A 14,085-nucleotide genomic window follows, 5' to 3' on the forward strand; every position below is an offset into this window, starting at 1 on the left:
CGAAAAGCTTTAAATGCGTCCGATTTATTCTGATAAAGCTTGGAACATTGGCCATCCCACCATGGATTGGGAGGCCTTTGACGAATAGTGGAGCCTGGGATGGGTTTCGTTTGAGCGCGAACCGCGCATAATAAGTTAACAACTCAATTTTTATTTTCGTTCGATGAGTTCGATTTTGAAGATATTTATCAAAATCGTCTGGCAACCATCACTTGCGTTCACTCGCGACTAAACACTCAACAAACAATTCCGCCGCCTTGAAATCCGCATCGCATCGCGTTCACTATGTCCTCGGCCTAAGGGGATCTCAATAAGGAACGCAACACCCAAATTGAACAAATAAAAGTTATATTCAATTTTTTTTAATTAAGTCAAACATCAATAATTATAATGATTTGTTAAAATGAATCAAAATAGTCATTATTTTTACACGGTTGCAATTCCCTCAAATTGTAAACCTCAATTTGGTTCAACCCAGCCATTTTCATCTACTTGTTTTCTGATGGCGGGGGCACCCATCCACCATATTTCCGTTCTAATTCCGCAGCTACTGCAAAAATCAAATGATCCTGGCCGGGACTGGCAACGATCTGCAACGTAAACATAGCATTAAACAGAGTGAGCTTCCCAATTGATTTTTTCTTCGCTCGCTTACCTGCACTGCTATAGGCAACTTATTTCGATCCAATCCTACCATACACGAAGCCGCCGGAAGTCCTAATGTATTGAACACCATCATGTAGCTCGTGTCTACCAACTTATGGTAAATCTCAAAGTGCCGATGGGCAGTATTCGGGAATATGGGATAGATGAACACTCCATTTGTTCCGAGCAGATCGATGAAATCTTTCCGGAGCAGTTCGATCTGCTCATCCAGAAAGTTTAGTCTCGTACTGGGGATGTAATTCTGGACGACGTGTTGCATGGGGCCTATCACCACTGACGGCAAGTCAGAATCCGAACAGCCGCAGATGTATTTAAGTAGTTCCTTTCCAACAGTGGTGTTTGGCTGACCATCCTTCTGTGGGGTGTAAATTGTCTCGATGTCCCTCATACGAAGCATTTTACACACAGAAATATCCAAAGACCAAATTAAGCGTTTAAGTGATACTTTTTCGGCATTGAAGTGGTTCGCAACATTTTTTATGGCTGCCACGATATCTGCTTGGATTGGTTCAGTGAGTCCAGAAGGACCGTCATTCTCCATGAAATAATACTTCAATTCTGTTAGGTTCACTGGAGCATCTAGATGGTACGGTTTACCGTTGGGATCACGCATTGCTTTGAGTAGTAGTGGAAGATCGTCAGCATACCGACACATGGCCCCGGGAGTGAAGAAATCTCCCCACGATTCATCCTCACACGAGGGATTGTGACCATACGGAGAAACCAGGAATGGAGAAGGTTTGTGACCGAACACACCTACAAAAGCAGCTGGAAGTCGGGAAGAACCAGCGATATCGGTAGTTACACCGAGCAGAGAAGCTGCTGAGCTAATTAGTGCCGCTTCTCCTCCTGACGATCCTCCGGCGGTTCGCTGCAAGTTGTGTGGATTTTTTGTGATACCAGTGCATTTATTATAGGTTTCCCAACACATACACAGCTCCGGAGTGTTGCTGACAAGCAGTATGATTCCTCCATTTTTCTTGATCTGCTCCACCACTGGAGAATCATGCTGTGCAATACGCTTGTTCTTTAATTTTCGACCGCCTGTGTTGCTCATCCCTTTAACAGCAAGACTCTCTTTTATGGTGACCGGAATTCCCAGAATAGGCGTTTCCTCCGCTATCTCGGCCGCGCTTTTCAACCCTTCGGCCACTTCTCGATCGATTCGTCTTGCCTCATCCAGAGCCTGTTCGAACCGATCCTCGACAATTGCGTTCAGAATCGGATTGACCTGCCGGCAGCGTTCGATGTAAGCACTAACGACGCTCTCACTTTTGAGTTGTCCCGTTCGAATTTTGGCTGCCAGCGTGACAGCCGGGATCTGGAGCAGCGGGTTATCGATGGGAGGCAGTGGCTTGTGACGTATCCGAGCGCTTACCATGTACGAATACGGTATAACAAACCAGCTGAACACGTGCATAGCTCCGCGCAGTGCTTTCCTTATGATCCAGCTCATTCTTCTGCATGAAATGAAAGGAAAAAAAAGAAGTTGAATTAGAAACATATATTTCGCGGAAAATTTATTATGGACTTGCTCAAGTGTGGATATGTTTAGCCACAGTGCGGTAAAAAAGCTTTACACTAAGGCGCGTGAGGTTCCAGACACAACAACGTTGGGGTTAATTATTTACTTATTGATGCTAGATGTTCTCCCACAGATTGCATCTAAAGCAGCGATTGTAATAAATTATAATAGTCAGAATGGGTCACCTGTTTACCGTATTGAAAGTCAGGGAATATAATCGTTATTCATTTTCTGCACACGTGGCCAAATTCATTTCCCGTGTACCAGCGTGTGAGCTGAATTTATCACAGTCCGACAAATATGGATAACATCCAAACAGCCCGGTGGACGTAGGCGCAAAGTTCACCTCCATCCATGGATAATCTCGGATGCAGAATATCCCGCTTTCCAGCATCGCCATTAGGATCCGAATATACAACCGTTTCGCTACAACAGTTAGTGTATCATCAATAACGCTTGCATTGGAAAAATGGATAAATTTTACCAATCTTTCATGCGTTCATCTCAACACCTATGGATGAGACCACTTGTGCATCGTCTATCGTAGTAGCCCATAAGTTTTCAAATCAAATATGACAGGGCTATCAGTTGAATTGCGGAAGTTATAGCGAAAACAGAGAAATAACCGCGCTCCTCGGTTTGTGCGTACTGGGAGTTCCACCCGGTTGCGAAGAAAAAGGACATCGTCAAGTACAGTAGAACCCCGATTATCCGCAGAATAGTCGGGCAAGCTCACCGCAAATAACGAAAATCGCGAATGAGGGCCTAAAAATGAGGCGTGACACGAAAAAAAAGTTTTTTTAGCATGAAAGCTATGCTTTATCGATACATAAATAATTAAACTATTCATCTATAAAGTTGTTTACACCAGTAGCTGTACAATGTAAAAGCCACGTGGAGGCCTATTGATTTACCATGGAACAGGCTGCCGCGAATAATCCGCACCGCGGATCATCCGCTCGTGGATAATCGGTGTTCCATCTATAATATTTTTACACTTCTGGTGAAGAATGAGAGCATTGAACAGACGCCTGGAAAATAGCTAGCAAAGATGGACATAATCATGCGGTAACGTAAGTCAAGACAGGTCGTGTCGGGACAACAAGCTGTGACTCAGAAATTTGATGGAAAATGTTTTTTTTTCGGCGAAGCAGAACGTCGCGGCCGCCATGGATGACGAGACGTATTTAACGATGGATGACAACGACTGGTAGGGAACCTCGTCCCCCACCAAGGACATAAGCTCCGATGCGAGGTATATCTCCCACATTGAGTTCCCAAGTGGTGAACCATCAGCGAAAAGAGGCCCTTCTTCCGTTCGGGACTTGCAGTGAACGGGACATATACTGCACAAAGTGCCTGCCGAAAGATGTCTTCTTCATCCAAAAATATCATCCGGACGAGGGTGAGGTGTTTATCCGGACCTGGCCTCCGCCCATTACGCGAAGAATTCGCTGGAAGAGATGAACCGCTTGAAGATAGATGTTGTTTCGAAGTCCGTCAACCTTCCGAACCCAGCTGCATCCCGTCGAGAATTTCAGAGCAAACCTTACGCGGAGGGTCTAGACCAATAGTTTTATGGTGAAAACGGAGGAGGAACTAATAAATAAAGCTAAGAAAGAACCGAAAAACATGCCAATACAGATCCCAACACGGCCCGAATATTTTGTGTTGCCAAAAAGCAACGGTTTTTTTTTTTCATATATTCTTTTAAACTTTTTAGTGGTTAACAATATTTAGGGATCAATAAAAAATGACATGACGCGAATATTTTAGTTTTTGCACTCCTCGGGTACACTATGGTATACACTGATGAGTCTACTGCTCCGGGGCTAAAGATGCCAAATATAGAAAAACCTTCATGCCATGCGCAAATGCAACGGGTACTCACAAATTGCCGATGTTTTCAAAAACGTCCAAATTCCCGTTGAATATGCCTCTTCGAAAAATGCGTGGACGACTCGCGACATATTTCAGAAGTGGTTTCACGAGTCTTTCGTACTGACTTTAAGCAACGGATTAAGAAAATCAACCTTAGATACGTTTCTTTATGGCTGCATGAAGCATGGAAACGGTGATTCAACGACCTTGGAAAAATATAGGTTGGATAGTTGGACCTGCGCACGAAAACGGCGTTCCTTTGAGCATATTGTTCAATTCCCAGATGGACATCGACACAGTTGAAACAACGGAATACCCAGAGGAAGAATTTTGCGTTGATGAATACTCAAACGCGAAAATTATCACTCTGGTACTGAATAAGGACGACAAAGGCTGCGATGGCATAGAGGAAGGAGGAGATGTCGAACATTTCTTGGATAAACAAGGAGATGAAGATTCGATTTTGGTGCACATCGTACTTCCTGGTTCAGCATTGACCCGAACCTACCAAGTCACTCAAGAACTGGCTCGGGTAATCGGATATGCTGAGATGTGAATTGAGATATAGCTTGCATTATTTGAAAATGCAAACAACAATTACTTGAATAAAGATGAAAGAGAAAATTAATTTTTCAATAATAATTTCTTAAGGACAAAGTCGTTGGAAACTACAATGGCTGCCTCTGAGGTTTTTACCATGTCATCTAGCATTTTTTTGAGACACACATCTCAACAAATTCAGACGTCTCATCCCTGAAATTGTTACTCATAGCTTGCTGCAGTGCTGGATATGTGGGTTAACAATTTCAGGGACGAGACGTTTGTATTTATTGAGATGTGTACCTCGATAAATGCGGGGTGACAGGATGAAAACCGCAGAGGCAGTCTTCACCTAAAGAAAGTAACATTCCAATGATACCAAGGGGGAAAACACATGCAGATGAGGCCAGAAATGTCATGTGCACCTGTTATATTCACCAATTGACTATTTTTTGGATTCTAAGTTGTTAGAGGTCCAAAAATAGAATAGCCACCTGGTAGTATTCGGAACGCAACCGGAACAGGTCCGCATCTGGCCTATGACGACCTAGATACTAGATATGACCACCGATGGGCTAGTTTTTAAATCCCGAGTAATTAGAGGTGTCACATGATGGGCATAGTACGGTTCTAAGCACTGCTTTGATCATGTCCATTATATTACTGGAACATGTTCCGGCCATATTCCGGAACCAGTTGACCGATTCCAGCCATTTATATTGGCAACATAAAGGATATTATTATCTTATATTATGGTTGAGCTTAAATTGGTGAATGAAGAACCAGAAAACTAAAAAACAGTATTTAAGAAAAACCGTTCGTTTTTTGCACATGTGCCAAAATCGAACCATGCCAAAAACGAAACGTGCCAAAATCGAACGGGTCTGTAAATATGTTTTTGACAGCGATGACGAATGTTCCGAAGGTGTTTTGGGACATTTGTTCCATTAAATTATGTTTTGTAGTTTTTCATTCGCCGTCCGAAAGTTGTTTTTTTAATGCAAGCTGCTACTCACCAGGCAGACGAAGCATCCCAGACCCACCTCGCAGTCGCTGCCGCTCAGCCAAATCAGGGACGCTCCACTAACCCTCGTTTGTCATACGCCGATGTAGCTGTTGATATAACCTCTGACAGTTCGATGTTTACTACGCAGTAGATACTGACTCTCGTAACAGAAGTTATCACTGTTATGCGTACCTGCGTACTGAACTAAGGCTTAGCAGCTACAAACTGCATTAGCACTGATCAGCAAATATGTTCCGTTAAGCTGTCAGTATTGCGGATTGGAACATTTGCTCGATTACAAGGAAGCACATGGATCTACTCGATTTCCTCAATAACAAGATCTATGATGCTGTCATCATCGATACGCACATTAAACCAGAAATTAACATACTTCATGAGGAATTCCGACTTCTAAGACTCGACAACCAGTTCAAATAAAGGGGGAGTGGCAAAAGCTGTGAGGTGAAACATTGACGGTTGCCTGCCGGTGAACATACAGCTCAAAACATCACAACCATCGTTATGAAGGTTCGTACATTGCTTGGGCCAATTATCATCATTACGGTAAAATGTCCTAAGCAAGTGAACATTAGGGACGGCTCAGCCGCATTTTCATGGAGCGACTTGGTCAAAATGCATCATCGTAGAAAACTTCATTGCTCGGCATGGGAATTGGGGGAACTGAAGGCAAAACCAGAACGAGGGTCTAGGAACATAAGAACCCCTTTCCCAGAGGCGTCTCGTCCGCCTGTTCAAACTGTTCAGAGGACAGGTAGACAATCTCTGAATAAAATGTATATTATTTCACATTTGTAACATGTATGAGGAATTGTCGAAGGTAATTTTTTTGTAATTTCCATGTTATCCCGAATATCCTTATTATATTTTCTATTTTGGTGAAATTCAAACCCACCGTGAAGAATATAATCTGATAATTACATTTGAATACACCCCAACCCGCGCGCAACACAACTTTAACGCTACGAAATAAGCAGTAATTACTACCGGGTTCAAACCATACATCTGAACCCGCCGTCACCCAAACACAGAGCAAACACAGTCAACTACGTATGAAAAGATCACTACTACTTATGCGCCGTCTTGCGTAAAAATGACGTTTTCGGTTCAATATTTCTGCTGAACAAAACCGATGCAAACGATGGAAAATACACACCACCATTCTTCAGTGTTTATTCGTAGTTGTCATCGTTTCCCTTTCTGTTTCTCTTCCTATTCCTGACGTCATTAAAATTTAAGAGAGGGCACGAGACCGTGAGAGTACACAGCACCAAACACCCCCAGCGAGCATGATACAAATAAAAGAACGAACAAATTCATTCATGATTTCTGTGGATGTGGTGGTATTCTTCGTTGATGTGTGGTTTTAATTCGAGCGTTTTTATCGATTTTGTTCATTTGACAACTTGAACCCGGTACATTTAGTACACGTATGTCTGCTTACGTGCAGAGACGAATGAACTCCCAGAGTTTAAAGTCTCTTTAATACATCATCATCATCATCATCAATGCTTACGTTTCAAAACCTCCGCTAGATTGGCCGGACATGTGGATGAAATAGCTGCGTACTTTGTTCTTAATGATGACAAAATTGTGGCCCAGAGCCATGATGGCGCTACTGTAATGTCCGGAGACAAATCTGATGTGCAAACATTGGTTATTCACTGGATATATTCACTGTCGCACACACGTATTGAACTTGTTTTTGCTTCACTCGTGCACAAACAACAAGAAAACGTCAAGGTTTTTCAATACGATCTCATCTCTTGCGGCATTTTTCTCGCAGTCGTCGAAACGCAGCGAGACATTGAAGCAATTTATGGAGACCAAAATACCAAATGTTTGCAAAAATAGATGATTTTGACGTAGGACTACGTCTAACCGGAAGATATAGGGGGTGAAATGGAAATCTAGGCACTGAACAAGTAGGAAAAAATGCAAGATTTGGAACGCTTATAACTCGAGCATTTCTCAATAGATCGCAAAGGTTTTTGCATCAATTGATAGGAAATATATCTACGCATCTATCATAACGAATAACATTTCATTTTTCTTGAGATAAATAATTGAATAATTGTGAAATATCAAGCATTGTCAAAATGCACTATGTGCCCATTTTTGATTGGTCCATTTTGTGCTCCTCAAATCGTACCGACCAAAACGGTCAACCAGAGCAGCAGCGAAATAGAATGAAGCACGATTCGGAAGGAAAAAGAAAAAAATGAACGAAACATTGGTCGCAGCCTCACACATGCGTAATTCTCGAGCCAGCCAGTCAGCTTAAAAATCCCCGCTCCGCTGCCGTAACGATCATTCTTTGTGTGGACACCGACTGGACAACATCGTTGCTGGACGAGCTGGACGGCGAGGGATCGAGTGCCTTTCTCAAGGCAAGAGGGCGGAGGTGGTAGCGCTGAAGTAGAGTAGAGTAGAGTTTTCAAAGGGCCTTTCTCAAGGCTAGAGACGAATGAACTGCAAAAGTTTAAAGTCTCTATAATACAATACCTTCCTTCCTTCCGTAACGATCATTCTCATTCAAACCGTACACCACATCGGTTCGCCTAGCAGGCGACATATAGTTTCGGCCGCCGATGTTATCGAGTTAGCTGGCAAAGCTGCTCGCGACGATAATAAAACCCGCATTCGGAACAGAACAGTTGCAGCGAGTGGCGAGTGGCAAACGCAATCGCAAAACGGCAGCAGGTAGCAGAAGAAAAAAGTTTGTTCTTTACACAATCTGCTTTGGTGGCAAATCCAGAACAAGACGGCATCGAGGGCGTTCGAAATGGTTTTTTTCAAAACCACGAGTACTAAGTTTTCTAAATTGGAACCATTCCATAAAACAAGGCGCTTTTCAGGGCCATTAAACCTTCCAAAAAAGAGTTTAGAAAATACAGTTAAATGCTTTCTAAAACATTATCCAAAATAATAATAAAACACAAATTGATTTTTTCATAATTTGTTTGCCAGGATCTGATGAGTATGTGAATTTGGCAGTTGTTCTGAGCTTATTGATAATTGGGGACTTTCCTGATTATTCAATTTTCACCAATTCTTAAATTGTTTCCAGATTGAAAGTACAGTAATTTACAATTAGTTCGACATTTAGCTAATTGGACGGACATGTAATGCGACTTATTTAGTTGGACATTTTTCCAACTGTGAAAGCTGTGGCGAGTGGCAACAAATCGCTAAACAGGAAGGTTTAGCCGAACAAAATGGGGATATCGAGTGATAACAAAACAATAAACTCTTTAGATTGAAGATAATTTTGTGATCCTGAAAAGGACCCTTTTTAGCCTTCATGTAAATCCAACGAGCGAACAAATCGTAATGAATGTATTTTTTTGCCATCGCTCCCTTTTAACGCTCATTCGTTCGTCTCGTTGGACTCGCCCCTCTGGCTGAGTCTGCCGATTTGTCTCTATCCTGTGAGTGTGTACCGCTAGAGTATAAAACACGCGGACCCCAAAAAAATATCTTATTTTCTTTCAAACCGTAAACCCGTGTGGTTGTACGGCATCGGCATCGTGGACGTAACAAAAGAGGACAAGTTAAGGGAAAGGCAAAGTCTCACTCGAACCGTGCAGGTCTCCAGTTCCCTGTTGGTCGCATTCACTGATTGCTCCGCAAGGGTAACTAGGCCGAACGGATTGGTGCCGGAGCACCAGTATACCTAACAGCGATTATAGAGTTTCGGCCGTCGGAGTGCTCGAGTTGGCTTGCAAAGCTGCTCACGACAATCAGAAAACCCGCATCAAGAACAGAGCAGCTTCGGTTCGGCGCTCATCAAGGTAACAATTAGTTTCAGTGAGTGGCAAAGTGTTTCTCCGGCACGTCGCATTAAATGTAATTTACTGAACAACATGTCACAAGCTGGATGGGAATAAATTTTCCAACTGTGAAAGCTGTGGCGAGTGGCAAACGCAATAGCTAAACAGGAAGGTTTAACCGAACAAGATGGGAATATCGAGTGATAACAAAAACACAACACCAAAGGTTCTTTTCAGAACCATCAACATATTCATAAAGAGTAAACAGTAAACTAATCCATTTTTCAGGTAGATAGGTAGGTATTCACGTAGAAGAAGAAAATAAAACAATATATTTAAAATATATATTTAACAAAAGCTGTCCCGTTTGTATAGTCCTACGTCACTCCGGTTATGTCCCCGACATTACCCACCCGTCTTTTTTTTTTCTTTCTTTATTAAAGAGATTTTCAGCCAAAGGCTGGTTCATCTCTAAACAAAAAAAAAAATAGATGATTTCAATTATGCACCTATCAATGATGCTGTAACTTTTACTACATCCAGAGGTCCTCACGCATTCATGCTTGAGTTCAACACTGTATACTTGCTAAAACTTTTTTCGAATATTTTTGCACATACGGATGTTCTTTATCAAATTTTGCAAAAGAAAGGAATTAGATGTAATAAAATTTGTGCATATCGTCAAGGCTTGCCTTGCTTCTATAGAGAAAGCAGATGATCATTCCGATAGTACGCTCAAAGATGCAATTGATGTATCTGGCGATACTATGATTAACAGTCATCAATTGTCGTCGTTTATATGAATCGATTACAGACAAAATTATTGACGAAATGACGAAACGGTTTAAGGAACTAGATGAATACAAATTCGTCGCTTTATTGAATCACAAAAAAATTTCCGACTTCGATGTCGCATTACCTACTGGAAATTCGAAAATGCTTATTTAATACCACTCGAAATTCGATGAAGCGAAGCTGACGGTTCTCTTTAAATTATAGTCATTATTCCGATTATCGTTGGACAAAACCTGCATCAAACCATCTCCGAAACGGCTGGCCAGAATTATACTGACATTGTTCCGTTGAAAGAACTTTTTTTTGTTGTTCGACGGATCAAGAATTATTTACGGTCGAGATCTGACCAGAAACGGTTATTCGGAATTATGATGATGACTGTGGAAAAAAATTACCTTTATAACATAAGGCAGATGTCTTTATTTTATGAGGAATTCATTGTTAAGTTTGCGCTCATAGTTGATCGTAGGATTCTTTTGTCATACAGGCAAACTTGTTTTTGTGCGGGTGATAGGGACCGCACAAAAAAATCGTGTTCGCTAAACAATTTGAAAAAAAAATTGTTATGTGGTTTGCACATACGGATGTTCTTTATCAAATTTTGCAAAAGAAAGGAATTAGATGTAATAAAATTTGTGCATATCGTCAAGGCTTGCCTTGCTTCTATAGAGAAAGCAGATGATCATTCCGATAGTACGCTCAAAGATGCAATTGATGTATCTGGCGATACTATGATTAACAGTCATCAATTGTCGTCGTTTATATGAATCGATTACAGACAAAATTATTGACGAAATGACGAAACGGTTTAAGGAACTAGATGAATACAAATTCGTCGCTTTATTGAATCACAAAAAAATTTCCGACTTCGATGTCGCATTACCTGGATAGGAATACATGAAAAAAAATTCCTTAAGAAAATAACCCAAATCCTAATGATTCCATTCGTGATCAACATTCGATTTCCTTTTTTCACTTTCATAAGCGGCCTACTCACTTGCGCAGATCATAAAATCAACTCTTTGCTCCTGTCAATAAGCTTCACTGACACCTTAAAACAAACAAAACAAAACATGAGAATGGGAATTTACTGACACAGTCCTTATGTAGAGCGATAAAATACATATGAAAGATAGAAAAAAATGAGCGATTACTTCATTTTCTTTCAAATACCGCACAAAAAGTCGCACCGAAAAAATCCCATAAAAAACCTCAAAAGAACTGGTTTTACTGTATATATATATATAAATGTTGAGAAATAAAAATGTTAAAATCTGTCATCGCAATACTGTTGTTTTAATGTTGCAAATGAAATTGAACAGGTAGCTCAGTTGGTCACGCGTCGCTACTGCCCTTCCCATCCTTGTTTGTATTTGGCAGGCTTTAAATTTTGCAGTACATTCGTCTCTAAAGGACCCCGGGTTCGCCAACACTTTGAACATCGGGTTCACACTTAATCGACGGTTCATTTGCGGTTCATAACCGATGCTGAGAGTTTTGCTAATTCCCTTCAGTGTGCAGGTTACCAAAGTCCTGAAACCGGGAAACTTACTGTCTGAACCTTATAAGTGGATTCAAAAGTGTATTTTTATTTCACAAATGAGCAAGGTCTTTTCCTGAGGAACAGTTCATAAAAGAAGGTTCAAGTATCTCGAAAACGGTTAGTCCTAGGATAAATTGTTATATATAGTTTTTCACGTAGAATTGTATGTACATTTATTTTTTGTGTAACTTTTCTTAACAAAGTATTGAAATTAAAAAAAAAACTTAAAATTCATATCTCCATTTTCGAGAGTTTACCACGGCACCACTGTACGTCCAACTTTGTTAAATTGGGAGGTATTTCCAAGAAAAATATACAAAAGAATATTGAAAAAGGGGTGTTTTGAGATACAAAAATATTTTAATAATAAAATCAATTTTGTGTAAGATTTTTTAACAGTACATTTAAAATGTTATTTTTCCCAAATGGTTCATTTATTTTTCAACAACTTTGTCACACACCATATTTTAATCGGACATCTGGATATTGAGTTACGATTTTTCGAAAGAAAGATCAATGATTCTGAATACGCCCTTCTAAAAAATCAGTCGTAATTCAATTTGGTCATATAATAATGATAATTGTGATTTTGGAGAGGGTCAGGTCAGCGGCCGGCTGATTTGGGATGGAATTGCTCTATGGCTGTCAATAAACAAACATTCTACCCTACCATTGAATATGAGGTTTCTCTTCGGAAGAGGTGTGTCCGGACACACATGCTGAGACTCTAACGCGTTCAGAACAAAATTCTCAAAATCATCCTGAGCTCCAGCGTGCAAGGCTGGATGAGAACAAAGTTTGACAAAGTCATACGAAAATTTGGGGAGAGGTGCTCCACTCCCGCTGTACAGAACTTGTGTATAGTAGATTAAGGTCTTCAATTAAGTAGATAGTTTTATTTCAACAAAAAACACAAGTGTTCATCACTTAGAAAAATTTAAATAGTTAAATTAACCAGAAGTAAACTTAAATAAAGATGGTTTACGTAAGCTGAAAAATTGAAACATATAGAATATAATATATATATAATATATATATATATAATATATATATATATATATATATATATATATATATATATATATATATATATATATATATACATAGAATATATACTATGTTCATAATTTTGGGCAATTTTTGTACGTTTTTAGAATGAAAAACCGAACCTCTCAGAAATCACTGATCATAATTCAACGAAATACGTTCTACCATTATCTAAAGATATCGTACCATTACGTAATGAACACGGTTATCGACGAAGCAAAACTAGCTTTCATTATTCTGCCATTGAATAGATATACATCAATGAAGTGCAAGCCGAACACAAGTACCACAAAGTTCGTTAGCAAATATTTAATTTCAACAGTTTCTGAAACTCTTTCGCTGTTGTTGAAGGTTGACACGTATATGGATTTTGTATTTACAGTGGAGTATCGCTCAGGAAGCAATATAAATTGTGCTTGCCATTCTCGAGTGATAAATATAGTCAATAAATACACAGACCGGTAATGATTGCTTTATTGACTGTACTAATCGCAGTTGCAATCCGTAATCGATCAGAATTAGTCAAATAATACAATATCACATGGAGCTCATGAGAGTCAACCCGTTCAAGATGTATAAACATTAGTGATGAATCGAATAGTAGCTTGACCGGATACCGGATATTCGGCAAGCTTCGAAGCCGGATGGCCAGATATCCGACAGCCGGATATTCGGTTCTTTATTTGCGAATACGAAACTGGATGAACTACATGTGTGCATGAAGCAAGTGAAGGACTCAATTTTTACATAGAAATAATGAACGATGATTAAATTTTCCGTTTAGAATGAATATCCTTTAACCCTTTCAATACGACAGTGCGTTCCGCCGGAGTGCTACCGCTGTACGGAGCACTGCGCCGAAAAGTATGCACATCGCGCTGATGTGATCGATGTATCAATATCACTCTCAGGTCGTCTAAAGACGACGCTCGTACACACAGCTCATCGCGCGGATGTCGTCAATAGACGATACTTGTAGCAAAAGGGTTAATAGAGTATCAATTTTTTTTCTCCTGAGAATTTTTTACTTGTTTTGCTGGAAAATACGCGAGTTTTTTTTGTAAATTTCTAATACAGGTAGGACTCGATTATCCGGAATTTTAGACTCGATTATCCGGAGTATTTTATTTTTGATTTTCGGAATTATTGAATAATTTGTATAATAATTATATATTTAATAGCTAATATGGGTATCAAAAGAAAGGGCTTGACTAGTAGAATGCAGTTATTTATGAAAAATGCAAATCCAAGATGGCGGCCACTACAAAATGGCGGATTACATATTTTCTCA

General features: G+C 40.1%; 1 protein-coding gene across 1 annotated transcript in view; it reads right to left on the reverse strand.

The window, feature by feature from the left end:
- Positions 1–331: 331 nt before the first annotated feature.
- Positions 332–14,085, reverse strand: part of LOC129779090 (fatty-acid amide hydrolase 2-B) — a 44,940-nt gene continuing 31,186 nt past the window's right edge. The window contains exons 2-3 of the mRNA XM_055786358.1: positions 656–2,126; positions 332–590 (exon numbers count right to left, since the gene is read on the reverse strand). Of these exons, the coding sequence (XP_055642333.1) occupies positions 489–590; positions 656–2,126 (1,573 nt within the window). The 3' untranslated portion in view covers positions 332–488. The remainder of the gene's footprint in view (positions 591–655; positions 2,127–14,085) is intronic.

The sequence above is a fragment of the Toxorhynchites rutilus genome, chromosome 3, assembly GCF_029784135.1.
Source record: "Toxorhynchites rutilus septentrionalis strain SRP chromosome 3, ASM2978413v1, whole genome shotgun sequence".
NCBI lineage: Eukaryota > Metazoa > Arthropoda > Insecta > Diptera > Culicidae > Toxorhynchites > Toxorhynchites rutilus.